This window comes from Manacus vitellinus, unplaced genomic scaffold, assembly GCF_001715985.3.
Source record: "Manacus vitellinus isolate BGI_N305 unplaced genomic scaffold, ASM171598v3 scaffold_0_pilon, whole genome shotgun sequence".
NCBI lineage: Eukaryota > Metazoa > Chordata > Aves > Passeriformes > Pipridae > Manacus > Manacus vitellinus.
The window spans coordinates 17,444,880-17,459,776 of record NW_021938789.1 but is presented as its reverse complement, the minus strand read 5'-3'; the positions used below and the strand labels follow the sequence as shown (position 1 = coordinate 17,459,776).

The 14,897-nt window shown below is 34.9% G+C and overlaps 1 protein-coding gene across 5 annotated transcripts in view; it reads right to left on the bottom strand.

Moving 5' to 3' along the window:
- Window positions 1–14,897, bottom strand: part of KLHL5 (kelch like family member 5) — a 56,618-nt gene that overhangs the window by 2,800 nt on the left and 38,921 nt on the right. For all 5 annotated transcript variants that reach the window (XM_018068314.1, XM_018068322.1, XM_018068288.1 and 2 more), the window contains 6 exons: window positions 12,555–12,767; window positions 8,626–8,812; window positions 7,516–7,740; window positions 7,051–7,213; window positions 3,152–3,364; window positions 760–931 (listed from right to left, as the gene is read on the bottom strand). In XM_018068314.1, the coding sequence (XP_017923803.1) occupies window positions 760–931; window positions 3,152–3,364; window positions 7,051–7,213; window positions 7,516–7,740; window positions 8,626–8,812; window positions 12,555–12,767 (1,173 nt within the window). The remainder of the gene's footprint in view (window positions 1–759; window positions 932–3,151; window positions 3,365–7,050; window positions 7,214–7,515; window positions 7,741–8,625; window positions 8,813–12,554; window positions 12,768–14,897) is intronic.

The window sequence follows — 14,897 nt, the reverse complement described above, 5'->3', positions numbered from 1 at the left end:
ATTTCAGATGACCCTGGACATTCATTCTGGTCTGCAACTGGACTCCAGGAGAGCCTTGGCCTCCTATAGATTCTGTGCTGTATCTGTCAGCCTTCTGTGGATGTAGATGCCTTAGGGTATCTCAAATGGCATTAGACACCAAAGGACAGCCAGCTCAGGATGTCCTTGTGTGTGCTCTTCCAACAGAGAGGTACATTCCTGGAGCTATATAAAAGTAACCAAGCTTTGAACAGACAGTAATGATTTCTGATCATGAACTGAAGAATTATTTTTTTTAAAGCCGCAAAAAGAAAAATGGGAAAAGGCTTTCTGAAGGTTGCACACACTTACATTGCATTCACATTAGGAAGGTATTATTTATGAAAAGATGATCAAAACCTTGAAGAAATCAATGAACTTGTTGAGAGACACATTAGAGCTAAAACTAATCTACATTTATCATTTATCTTCAGAATGGGAAGTCATGTAAACAGAACCCTTTGTGACAGTTTTGGGAACTTTTTATTAAAACTAGTTGAAACTGTCAAAGAAAATAGCTATACTCTTGCCAAAGAAAGAAGGCAGTTCATTAAAAGTTAACAACTGTCTTTTCGAGGTAAGTCGTCTCAAGAGGGTACACAAAGGGAAAAAAGAGACACTCAAAACAGACTAGTAAGAAAGTGCTTTTTAGAGAAGGAGTATTTAAATTCTCCTTGTAAAAACAGGCACACTTGAAATAACAAGATTAATAGTAGTGCATGATCTGATGAGAAACTATACCTGTGTCCATTCATTTGTCTGGGGATCATAAGACTCCACTGTATTAAGGTATGTTTGACCATCATATCCTCCAACAGCATACAACTTGTCACCAAGAAGACATACTCCCACTGCATCTCTGCTAATGCTCATAGAGGCCACAGCAGTCCACATATCTGTTTTGGGATCATACCTAAAAGAAAATTTGTGTTAGGCCTAAAATTGTTGCCAAAGCTCAACAGGAAAAATGTACTGGAATTGATGCTGTCAAGGTAGTAGAAAACGGGAGAGTACAGATTTGGGTGTTAATTTCAAAGGACTTCTCCCCCTCAAATTCCCTCCCTTTGAGACTTTTTCTTTAGTCATCTAGTAACACAGTACTTTCTAAGTATTTACTTTGTGTTGCTTTCCATGTATAAATACAGACATGTACATACAGCTGCTCTTACTACATTTTTTCGGTCTAAACATATTGCACAAATAGTTCTGCTGTTACACTGTAGTAGAGCAAGTGCTGGCTTTAAATGATAAATACTGTATGTCAAAGCACAGGCTGTTAAAATTCAGTGTGGTACTAAAGAGAGTTACTTGCCATGGAAGATTATAATTTTCAAAAATATCACCCCCAAAACCCCAAAACAATTCAAAAAAATTCTGGATGAGATGCAAAACCCTTAAGATAATTTACAACACTTTTAAAATCAGATGCATCAGCACAGTAAATGGCAGATGGTTTAATGAAAAACATTAAATGTGGTTCTAGAACAGTACCAACAGTCTTTACGAGTCAAACTGAGAACTACAGAGGAGAGTTCATGATATGCTTAGGTCAAGGAATATATTTTAACTTGACTGAAAGAGATAATGTTAAGATTACAGATGCTTACAGAAGAAGTGATCTAATCACAGAGCTCTGAAGGGCTCCAAAGAACTATACTAAGAAAATATTTATTTGGCTTAGAGGTCATCTAGATCACACTTGCTAAAAGCAAGTTTGGAGTATACTAGTCTTAATTTTATTGCATGAAGAGCATAGATATAATGAGCTCCAACAATTTTACCTGCTGTTCTCTAATCAAAGTATTACATAATCATAACATAAAAACACTACCTGAAGCACACATGCAAATAGAAGAGGGGGATTAGTAAGCTACATCTAGAAATTACTTTTCAATTTATTTTATAATTTATAAATAATTTTATTTATCTGAGAAAAACAACTTTTATTGCAAATACAGTGGTAGACAAATATTCAGAAGCTTAGTGTGGTAATTTTTTACAGGAACTAGTTCCATGAAGTTGATGGTCCTCTTAAAGAGCAAGGACAAAATATATTACAAGATGATTCCTATTTACTGAAGTCATGTGTTCTATAACTTTGTTTCAGAGAATACTGATGTAGAAAAATACAAGGACCTATTACTTTCTCTTGGGCTTCTAATTATCTGTATTGCTCTAAAAATCTGGTATTTGCTAAGATGTAACTTCCTATATGCAAACCTTTCTGGGGTCTTTTTAGTGCAAATTCCACATGTTAAGTGGTATGGGCCACACTATGTATTTTTGGGTCTCCTAGGACTCTGAAAGATTGAAAACTACAGCTCTCTTGGGGTGTTTTTTGTGGCATGTTTTTTTATTTTGGTTTGGTTTGGTTTAGTTTTTGTTTGTTTGGAATTTTTTTGGAGGAGAGTGAAACATAACTCCTGGCATTAATAAATCTAGTAAAAGGACAATATGGGTGGTGAAGACTCACTGTAAGTGTTGGGAGACAACAGGAAAGAAGAAAAGTTTTACAATTTGGGGGGGGGGGCAGGGAGAGAATTAAAGCATATTTCAGAAATACCAGTGAAGACTTAATGCCAGTGCATTATGAAGTATTTGCCATCTTTTAAAAATTATTTTATAGATCACATGTGCTTCTGCAATTTGCGATATAGTCATTCATTAATCACTTTACATAAAGACATAGCAACTTAGGAATGACTGAATCACATATCAGTTTCCAAGTCTCATCAGGGGATACAAAAAGAGTAAAACCTGTCTGTTAACTCCTTTGAAAGTTATTACATGAATAGATACAGACTTCTTGTGTGGAAAAAGTTCTGCTCCATTTTTAAAAGCATTCAATTCTAAGTTGTTCTCAGTTATCAATCATAATTTATGCAATAAAATTGTTAAAAAAAATCTAGATGAATTGCATTAGGGAGAATTTGCTTTAAATAATCTGTCTTGGTAACAGATTGAATCATAGTATGATTACACAACATGTTTTTATATGTAGGTTTCCTCTGTTCCTAATAAAGATAACACAACTATTTTACTGGGTTTCTACTCACAGCTCTTTCCATAAATCATTCCATCAATTAACACTATTAGAATCACATAGCAGGATGCACCTTCATCAGGATATTACCTTTCCACACAGTCTGACAGCCTGGATGTTAAGTTTGATGCTGGGGCATCGTGGCCACCTATTGCATACAAGAACCCGTTCCAGGTGGTTACACCCACACCACCTCTTCTTTTCGACATCTGAGCACAGAGAGTCCATTTGTTTGTATGAGGATCAAAACATTCTACTGACTTAAGACACGAACTTCCATCTCGACCACCAACTGCATAAAGCCTAGAAAGTAAAAAAGAAAGTAAATAAATGTTGTCTGAACAAGACAGTTTCCAGTGAAATATGAAGGATTTTAAAAAGTTTGTTAAAAAGGGAAGTTTAGAAGGAGACTCTAAACTTTCAATAAACTGTTCTGTTGCAAAAACTCAGGTAAGATTTTTCTCCAGTCTTTTCCTGGGCTCTAGTTCATGAATGACAGCACTATGTTAATTCCCTCACACCCACTAGGTGGCTCAATTTACTCAGTCCTAACAAAAAGGTTTCTAGCATTTGGTACTAATAAAGGATTTCAACTTTTTTGAAGGGCTAGATTGAAAAAAGTTGGTTTAGGAGCAATCCATCACTGATGAATCTTTAATCCAATAATCAAACTGGATAAAGAGTTTATGCACAGAGTTTATGACCAATCTAGGTATAGAAGCAGACATGCCCAGCACTGTTATTTGGAAAAGTAGGAACACAGAAGCCATTCTAAAAGGAAGTAACACATCAGAAGTAAAATCCAGTAAGAGAGATCACCTGAAATAACATTAATGAAATACTTTCAGAGCCTAAGGCACATTATAGTATGGTTAAATAATCAAACAAACATTAGATACTGTATATAATGGTAATGTGAACAATTTACAACAGTTACCATGAAGCACTATTCAAGATGTCCACAGTTAATACTGTTGCTTGGCTTTTTAAATATACTAACCAACAAATTTAAATACAAACATAATGTAAATATGATTTATTGAGCTAGTAGTTCTCAGTAACAATTTTAATACTCTTAAAAAAAATTCCATGGAAGTTCCCATGTTTAGTAACACAACTTGTTTAACCTAAGGAATGTACTGAAGGATACTGAAAATCTCTGTTGCAGTTCCATAAAGTTCATGACTAAGAATCAATCCTTTATGCAATATAACATTTAAATGAAGTCTCCCACTTTACCTTCCCCGAAACATGACAGAGTTTTGATCACTTATGCAGTGACTTCCCATTTTGGACATGGAGAAAGACATATTAATTTCTCTATATGAAGGTTTTGAGCCAATCATCTGAAATATATCAAGTTACAGACAGATGTTACTAGAAAGTGCAGAAATTACTGCTCCTGCAGCTGAAATACTGCATACATTTCTAAGATTTTCAGCTGTAGGTATCTAGTGTTGTTGCCTCCATTAATAGTCTACTCAATGTTCTACAATAATGGTGGCTTTAATTCTGGTGCTTTTCACCACACCTGGAATCCTCCGCTGAATATATAGGAAGCTTTAAACCTAACTTAGACATTTGGGACTGCAGTTCCAAGGCAGTCCAAGGCACTCTGTTTGCTGGTTGTTAAAGTTCATCCCTCCTTCCTGAGCATTTCCACTCATTCTTGGAACTTGTTCCAGATCTCACAGTACCCTTTGTAGGTGCATTTCAGCTGTACTAATTTACCAGGAGACTAGGTGTCCAAAATAAAATAAAATAAAATAAAATAAAATAGGTGTGAAAAGCTTTTTGCTACCTGACAATATTCAAGTATCTCAAGGGAGATGCATCAGATAGCATTATAAGCAGGAAGTGAAAATTTGTGGATAACACAGTGCAAATATTCATCCACAATGACAATACTACCCAGTAAATCACCAGCTTTGTCTACTATGGTATTCCTGTAGTAGGGTAATCCTCCATTTGAGAGGATAAAACTATGACCCCATTTTGGTGACAAGTCAACAGGTTTGCTCCTCTCTCTACCCCCAAATCTTTGGTAAGATTTGCACCTTCTTCTGCATCGGAGCATATCCAGGTGAAACTGAGCTTAATTAAGGATGAAGTGAAAAACTGAATTTATTAATTTAGCTTGAACTGCTAACTTAGCTTAGTTAGTCACTGGCTAGCCTTAGTATATTTAGCACTGATGCAGTAAGTGCTTTTATCAACAGCAATTCCAAATCTGTATTTCTGTTGCTTCAATAAGCCAAATTGCTTCAATTTGTGGATCTGTGATCATAAAAGTTATTGAACACGACCAGACTTACAGCACTGAACTGGTTATAAACAGAAATTCAGCCCAGCTGCATCCAGCCCCTCTGATCTCTGAGGACCAGCTGGAATGCAAGGGGGTTATCTTCTGCCAAATTTCATAGTATAATGCAACAGGCTCTTGGTACAAGAAACATCTTGCCACACTGGAGCAAGTCCAGCTGATGGTCACGAAGATGATGAGAGAGCTAGAACACATGACACAGGAGGAGAGGCCGAGAGAGCTGCCTTTGTACAGTCTTAGGAATTCTCAAGACAGCTAAGGAGGCATCTTACTGCTGTCTTCAACCACTTAATGAATGTTACACAGATGTATGTATAACGTTGCATAGAAGACAGATCATTCTCAGAGGTATGCAGAGAAAGGAGGAAGAAAAAAAGACAACTTCAAACATGGGAAATTTCAACTGAGTATTAATTAGAAGAAAAATGTTCAGTACAATGGTGGTCAAATATCAGAACAGGTTGCCTGGAAAGGCTGTTGAATCTCCATGCTTGGATATATTCAAAACACATATGACCTGAATTACCTCAATTAACTTTGAAACTAGATCCAACTTTAAGGTTGGCCCTACTTTGAGTTGGTATTGGATCAGATCATTTCAGAGGTCCCTTCCAATCAAAATTATTCTACAGGTCTGTGATTCCAACTGATTTTTATTTTCATAATAGCTTGATGAAAGTACACTTATATTTTGGGATGCTACAGAACAATTACACTTAGCCCAAAGGAAAATAATAAAAATAATTCAAAAGTCTAGGAATCATGGCCTACAAATAAAGACAGGAGATGGAGTTATTCAGTCCTGATGACAGAATACTCAGGGAACATGTGTCTGTAAATACAGAAGGCTGTTGCAAGTAGGAAAGAAAAGACGCATCTTCAATGTTCACTTTGGATAGTACGAACAATAATAATATAAATCAGCAAAAGGCATTTAAAACTTGACATCATGAGAATTTCAAAGATGTATTAAAGGTTAAGCAGATATCTTAGGGAAGTTACAGAAACTATACCCTCTGGAGATTAAGAACAAGATCACTCTGGCTATGAGCATTTTAGATATAATTTAGATATAATTGATTCAGCTTTGGGGTAGCGGAGTTGATAAGGGAACTCCTTGACGTCCCTTCCAGCCATTTCCTACGGCTGCTTTATAAAACAACCTAGTTGTCTAAATATGCTTTCTATTAAGAATTAGGCATATTTTCATTAGATTTCAGATACCATTCCAGATTAGATTAATTTGCCAGAGCTTACTGTTCTGAGTTAATACAATATAACATGAGTAGTCCTCCATGACTTTGCAATAGTTTTGGAATCTAAATTCCAAAATTCAGTTTAAATCGCCAAACAAAGTTAAAATGTTCAGTGTAAGAGGAAATCACTGGAGTCTCAGTGAAAGAGAACAACTATTTACTCCTTTCAGTACGAAAGAGATTGTAACTATTAGCCCATAGAGACGGTACTCATAAGAGGTACCACGGGGTGCTGTGGTGCTGTGGAGAAGCTTGCTTGACCCAACACAGTATCTTTTCTGTGAATGAAGAAACTTAGCTCTTAAAGCTAACAACAGGTATTAATCAAGGGATATTATTAATAGTCACTTAGGATGGTCCTGTAATTACATTAAAATAATGAGATTTTAAATTTGAAAATATTCACATACTTTCCACTTAATATTGCTACACCAACAGTGCTCCTTGGAGTTGACATACTAGCTACGAAGTTCCACTGACGAGCCTGTGGATCCCATCTTTCTACTGTATTCAGGTAGCTCCAGCCATCATGTCCTCCTACAGCATACATGGGACCTTCCAATACAGCTACTCCTAAAAAACAGATATGAAAAACAATCACGTCTAGATAAGGGGAATAAATATCACAATTTCCTAGTGACAGTCCAGTGTGCACCACAAAATATTAAAAAAAAAAAAAAAACAAAAGAAAAAAGAAATTTCCTGTTGGTAGCCAATGATGAATATAATCTGAAGGAAAAAAGTCACTGAATAAGCAGTTGGCATTAAAGCAAAATTTCCACCACCCTAACTTAATTTCTGAATGTTTTTTGACCAATCCTAAAACAGATAACCTTTTAAAAGTATGCATTCAGCCTTTACAGAACTGTACATACCAAGACCATGACGATGAGTGGACATAGGTGGCATTACACTCCAAGTTTTTGATCTAGGATTATAGCATTCCACAGTATTCAATGTTTTCAGTCCATCTCTGCCACCAACAACATACAATTTATCATCTAAGACTGCAACTCCAAACTGTAATCTTCGTCCATTCATGTTTGCAACTGGAGTCCACGTATTGGTACGAAGTTCATACTTTTCAATACTTGTAGCTCCTGAATGACAAGTTACATATGCAAAAAAAAGGCCTGAATTATTAGGATAGTTTTTATTTCAGCAATATGCTGATCCCACAAGACACCATGATATCCTGCACCATGTTCTTAACTCTATGTAGACAAATAGTCTTTTTTGACTTCCTCAGCAATTAACTGCATCATTATAAAGGAGGACTTTCTCAGTGCTTTTCAAGACAAAAAGCAGGTTTTTTAACTGCTTTGCAGAGTCAAGCCTTTGGAAATAGAAATATTAGGAATATTAAACAAACCCTGTGAAATGCAATTATATATTGAAATCCACTCTTTTGTAATATTGGACAAAAAGATGAAGGTATGAAGGTAAGCATGAAGTACTAAAAGTCCTAACTTTAAAACAACAACTTTCTCTGCCATAATTTTTCTAATTTGCCAGATCTCTTCTAGCTACCATTAAACAGTATGGAAGCATCTATGAAAAAGATGATCCAAGTAGTTGTGACAAAACTATTTAACAATTAGTCAAAAAGCATTTTTTTTCTTTTTTTTTTTTTAAAGCATGTGCAGGTCACCTATGTGCCCCTTCTGTTATTTTCTTCCTTTTCCAAATTACTGCCCACTCAAGTAAATAAAGATTAGTTTTCATTCAATTAAACACTTCACTACTCAGAAATCAGCTACTTCTTTGGTAATTTCAAATCAATCAGAACTCTCAATTTCAGAATGTTTACAGTATTATTGAAGATATATAGACCTTTTTAACCTAATGAATAGTATACACTTCAGATGTTTCATGTTCTGTACTGCAGAATCCTTGAATTTTAAAATTAAGATGTAGTAAAAATGTTTATCAAACATTTCTTTTAAAAAACCAGCTCATCAACTAAACATTATAGAAGCCAATACCTTTTGTTGCATCCATTCCTCCAACTGCAAACAACACGCCCACTGTAGATTTTCTAGGTTTGGTGCGAGGGCTTTGCAACATAGGTCGTCTCTCTGGCAACAGATGGTACTTCATTGCTTCCATAATGAGTTTTTGACATTCAATGTCATCCCTAAAGAGTGCGTTATTTTCCATATCTGCCAGAAACTGGGAAAAAGAAAGAAAATCAAACAAGCTGTATTGCTATAAACTACAAGAAGAATAAAAACAGGATTATCAAGATAATATTTTACACAAAGACGTCCACTGCCCAATTTAAAATCTCTGTATTTTTAAGACGGTCATATAAAAAAGAGCAGGGTAAGAATAAACTTCTAATAAACTAAACATTCACATTTTAAGCTAAGCCATTAAATAAATAAAACAATTAAAAAAAACGAAGGCCATTTGATCTTAGTCAGTGATTTAAACTTAATGGTCCAAAGGAAGGAAACAAAATCTCCTCAAGTTCCAGTGCCATGCAGGAATGTTCAAGGAAATGGAATCAGGCTCCCGGTATGTCAGTCAGTTCAACCTCATGCTTACATTCCCAAATCCACCCAATCCATGGGTCTGTAAAAGCTGCTTCAGCACAGGCTGAATATTTAAATATATATTCTATTCCTCACTCTGACAGTGATCCAGATCACGGTGTATCAATTAACACAAGCCTTTGGTAAAAATTTTAGACCAAGGATGCAAGCGAATTTGGCAACTGTTAAATAAATTGGCTTAAATAAAATTCAACTAAATAAAGACTACTAATAAAAGTTCTTAACTTCAAAGGTTCTGGAGTGGTTTGTACTCCATGTTTGTCAGGTTGCAGGGAAAAAAAAATTATTAGTATGGTTAAGTGTCATGACTCTAATTATTAGAAGTCTGGACAACTGGCATTGTTCTGAGCTGCATGATGTGGCCTCAGTAAGACAGAAAAAAACAAGTGAAGTCCCCTACTGGAACTTGGCCAGTTGTCAGAACAATGAGAAAAAGGCAGATGCCTCTGAAAATCCCAAATCCAAACACTTTGTGAATATTAGACATGCAAGTCCACAAACCAGAATGAGATGCTATTGTTAGGCTGTTGACAGCCAACCAGTAACAGGTACAAAACTGCTGTGACATTAGTCATCAGGAGTACTAAAGGGACTCGCTGTGAAATAGTTGTGCACAATAGGGTGTGAACATCCCTGGCTTAAAGCTGCCTTAGGGTTGAGAAGTAGCAAATATGACAACCATGGTTTGGGAAGAGATACAGGTAAGTACACACTACTAAACCTGAACATCAAATCAACACAAAATATGACAGAAAACAATATTAACACACACAGAGACTAAAAAACCCTTTCAAAGCCCTTCACTAGTGACTTTTTAGAAAACTGAGACTTTTGTAGCATTTCTCCACTTGGTTAATGTTCTCACTAATAAAAATAGCTGATGAAAAGTGCTCCCATTGCACATAGTTTAAAAATATACATAAAAAAGAAATCAATTCATTACTATCATCCTAAATCAGACATTGTCACATCACAGCTGCATGCATGAAAACTAATGTTTGTACACAACATGACCAATTCAGACCTCTAATATATTTTTATGATAGACAAGCTGTGTATAATATTTAAAGCAACACTATGTGGGAATGTGAGTTTTGCAATAACAAGATGCAACCTACATTTTCTACAGCTTCTAACCCCCTCAACCTATAAAGAAGTTCTCACAGCATAGAGTCTCAATCTCTGAAAGCAACATTATCTCATTTAAAAAGAAATGCAATCTAACCTGCAGACTCTTGAAACTGAAACTACTATAAATATTCTTCACTCAAAGAACTTGGAATGGGCTTACTGAAATGAAAGCAATTTTTTTCCAAGTTTTATTATCTACATAGCTCCGTCTAGTAAAAGCATTTCTAACAGCATTTATAAATGACATGTTAGCATGAAATCATAGTAACTGTAAACCTGATAAGGAGAAAGGTAATGCAGACACTCAAGTAATAAGAATTTCTGTCTAAAAGAAATCTGAGCCATCTTGTAATTCAGAAATTCCTAAATCATCTTTTTCATTATTTATCAGAGATTATATTTGTCATTTTACAGCTTATGAAGCTGGCAAATATTCATCTTCAACAGAAAGAGACTCACAAATATTTAGGACACTGCTTGCATTAACCAGACAGATGACAGAATGCTGTCTTCAAAGAGATACACAAAACCAAACAATAAAACAATTCATTATAATTTTTTGCTTCCAGTGCTACAGTTTCACAGTATTTCCTGAAGTTTTTTTTTTAAAGTGTATGAATCCAATATTCTTCTCATTTCTGCCTGCAACGTTATTGATTTCAGCAAGTTGCTCAATTTTCTAATTTAATTTCTTTCAAATATATTTAACTCATCAACCATAAAACTAAAAAGCTTTTCAATGTTATATTTGCTGTCAGATCACATGTCATGTGATCATGAAGAAAAAAATGATTCTGAAGACTGTTTTGGGCACTTCAAATTGATTTACTCCATGCACTAACTGTTTCCATATTAAAATCACAGCTTTAACACTTTAATTTGTTAAAGAAAGTAATAATAAAAAGGTAACAGAAAAACCTTGTTTTAGAAATGTAAGTATATATTTGGAGATGAGATGAAAAATTGAACATAAAATAACAAGTGAAATACTGCTTTTGTATTTGATCTTGCTATTTTCCTAATCACTTACTAAGTGGACATAATTTGATTTCAGTACATATTTCTGGGATAAATTCTGTACTTTCAGTTTCTAAAGATGTTTCAATTACAGTCAATTACGTAAGAGGAATACAGCAGAGGTTACTTAGTTATCAATTAATTAAATGTTCAACAAAAGAATTATTTCTTCCCAGTCAACTGGCTTACACTGTATTATGTTTACAGAAAAAGTGAATTACAAAGTCAAGCCCAAAACTGAGAAAATCCTACTATTGAATATCTATTAATCAGCATAGAAATAAATACTAAAATGCTTGGTAGCTAATCTTACTATCCAGCAAGATGACATCAGATTAGAGGTAATACACAGAATGTTACACATGTGATTTATCACTATGAATTAATTGAACTACATTTTTGTTAATGAACTTTACTTATTATTTGGGTTCCATAAAAATCCTATTTTCTTCATTTAATACAGCAAATTCTCACTAAACAAACTGAAGACCATAAAGTAAAATCCTTTGACTGTATAGTAAGTGTTAAATATTACTAAAAAAGGTCCAGCAAAGAAAGAGAAGAAAGGAAAAACAAATAAAAATAATTGAACCTAGTTTGCATGCATGCTATCAGATAATGAATACACATGACACTAACAAGAGTAGTTATTCCTACAGGATTAGGAAAACTGTAATTCACTATTCAAACAAACTGAGCCCAAGGCTTCCTCAACATTGTGTGTAAATGTCCAAAAAGGAGAAGTAGTATTGACTGGGAAGAACAAGAAGTACCAAATAATGGCCCATCAAGAGTTAATAGAAGAAAAATCACTCCTAGCAATTTATTCAAATTGCATTTCCTAGCTAAAACTGTATGAAGGAAATGTAGTGAGCCAAAGAAACTGCACAAGTTCCATAAAGAAGAAATTAAAAAAGGTCACACCTTCTAGTGACTAACATTACCGTGATAAGCATTTTTATAGACAAGAGAAGCAACCTTTTGTTAGCAGCTCCACCCCTTCTTGTGTCCTGACTGATCTCAGGTTAGGATCAGAATACACTGCAGTTCACAAACAGACACAAACTATCATGCTAAGTCCTTACATGCAGCTCTAAGAATCCAAATCAATATCAGTTGTATGATTTGCCACTATCAATTTATCTATGTGGTAGGCATTATGCTCACTGTAACTATGGTATAAATTAGAGAGGAATTGAACAATTTACTTGTGGAGCAAGCAGAGGCAGTCTAATGTAAGCCAGGAGTTTACTGAGATCCTTCCTTCTCTGTTCCAAATCATGTCGAACCCACGTAAGTAGTGCATTCAGTATAGTTTCTTCATTAGGAATATTCATGTCATCACTTGCTAAAAGCTTAGCAATTTCAGTGGCTGGCAATAATAGAAATTCCTGGTTTCTAATTACTTCCATGAAGTTTTCCTGAAAAAGAAAAGAATTTTAATACAGGTGATGTGTCATACTTTGAAGACCTACTATATTTTCCCCTCTTTTCCCTCTCTTCATGCTGGTTCTCAGTTGTACCACTGGAGAACTGATCTGGGAGGAGGACCAAAAAAAAAAGTAAAAAAAAAAGTACTGAATTATTTTCACCCCTGATCATTTCCCTAACTCAATCATTCAGTCTCACAGACAGATGTGCTGAAACAACAGAGGGGAAAGGGTATGGACAGAAATGAGCCATGGGTTGTGAGCAGTACTATCTTGGCACTGCAAAGTGAAGAAATACTTTCTGAAGTACAGTTAAAAAGATGCAGCTGTTTCCTGTTGACAATGTAAGATGTTTTGTCAAGCACACAGCACATCATGCTACAACTGGGTACATGTTTTCATTACTGCTAAATGAAACTGTGGCATTAAGTTTTCAGAGGAAGTAACACTAACAATTTTATTGTGATTTAAAATGCATTATTTTAAGTTTATTTTACTATTTTGTAGGATTTATACAGCTGATCTGACTTGTCTGGGGAGCAAAACATACAAAGAATCCACAATATTGCACATGCCTTGCTATATTAACAATATCTAGTTTCAATCTTCTAACTTTCACCCTGTCATTTTCAGCAACAAATCCTTACTTTAAAATAAGAAATTCACAATATGTAACATGTCCTACACTGATATCCCATTATTTCATAATATGAGGACTTGCAGCATATTCTGTAAGGATTCTCATCAACATAGGCAGAAATAGCAGAAGCGTGTAGAAACACAATCAGCACCAAGAACTTACAGTGAAAAACCTGAACATAACAGAATAGAGTGAAGTCATGTCTATCCTCTTTCCCCATATACCTTTACAAGGCAGCAAAGCAAAGTAAAAGCAGAAAAGTAAAATCACAACATATGCTTATATTTTGGTAGTTCAAACCCCAGCCAAACACATACTCAAAGCCAAGAGTAACTTCACGACAATAACACAGTATTACAATCAATTCATTAAATGCACTGTTGATTGCTAGAGAGGCAACTAACAGGATGCTGGTTTTGCTCTGCCATCACATGCACCTCCAAAACACCTGGAAAACAAAGCATATTAGATCCAGCAACAGGGAAGTCTGGGGGCCTTATATCAAAATTAGCCTTATTTAGTCTCTTGTTTAATGATTTAAAAATAAAGAATTGCACACTAATGAAAAAACTGTAGATTAGAAGCATGTACATATTGGAAAAAAATAGGACTTATAGGTAAAAAAAAGCGGGAAATTTGGGAGCAGAAGCGGGATCTGCACTGCAGAAGAGGTCTGAATTTAGCATTCAAAATAGCAACAAAAACTACAGTACAGTTTGGCATCGCATATGTAATGGACATCATGACAACAAAGTGAAAGAGTTAACACTTCTTCCTTCTTATTGCTTAGTCTAATCATTTCAAAGCTATACCTCAGTACTCCAAAGATATTGACTAATAAAAAAAAAAGTTGAGCAAAGAGGAAAAAACTAATAAGGAGTAAACAGTCCACCTTACATGAAAGCTAGGTGTATATAAGATGGCTACCAGATGTCTAAGGGGAAGGATCAAAGTGACTCTGCTCTAGGGGTACTTCTGGAGTTGAAATTAGGAAAATAATTGAAAATGTTATCTGTGTACATAATTCTATTCCTGGATAGAATTTGGAAAAGAAAAAATTTACATTTAATATCTGAAAAGCTTTCCCACAGTAGATCCAATTGTCTACATAAAAGCAGTGCTTTCAAGTGGAAACTGAAGTAGATAAGAAGGGAGATAGAATCATCTTTTCTTCTTTAATTAATTTAACAATCTGTATTACAAAATGAAAGTTAAAATGAACAAATACATGAATTAAAAACAGTGAAAGGACTCTACCAATATTCAGTAGCACTACACATGCACTGCTATTTATTTCACTCTGATATTGAATGCCTGGGAGTAAAACTGAAGCTGAGAAGTGATCAAAATTATTTCCAGAGTTTAAACATGCAGTTCATAGGAATTCAGATTCCACTGAGTTAATTTTTTCCACTGGCTGCTTTTTTGTAGATTCTCTGTCCTAGAGAGTACGCAAGCTGGACTGTGCTTTTAGTTTTGCT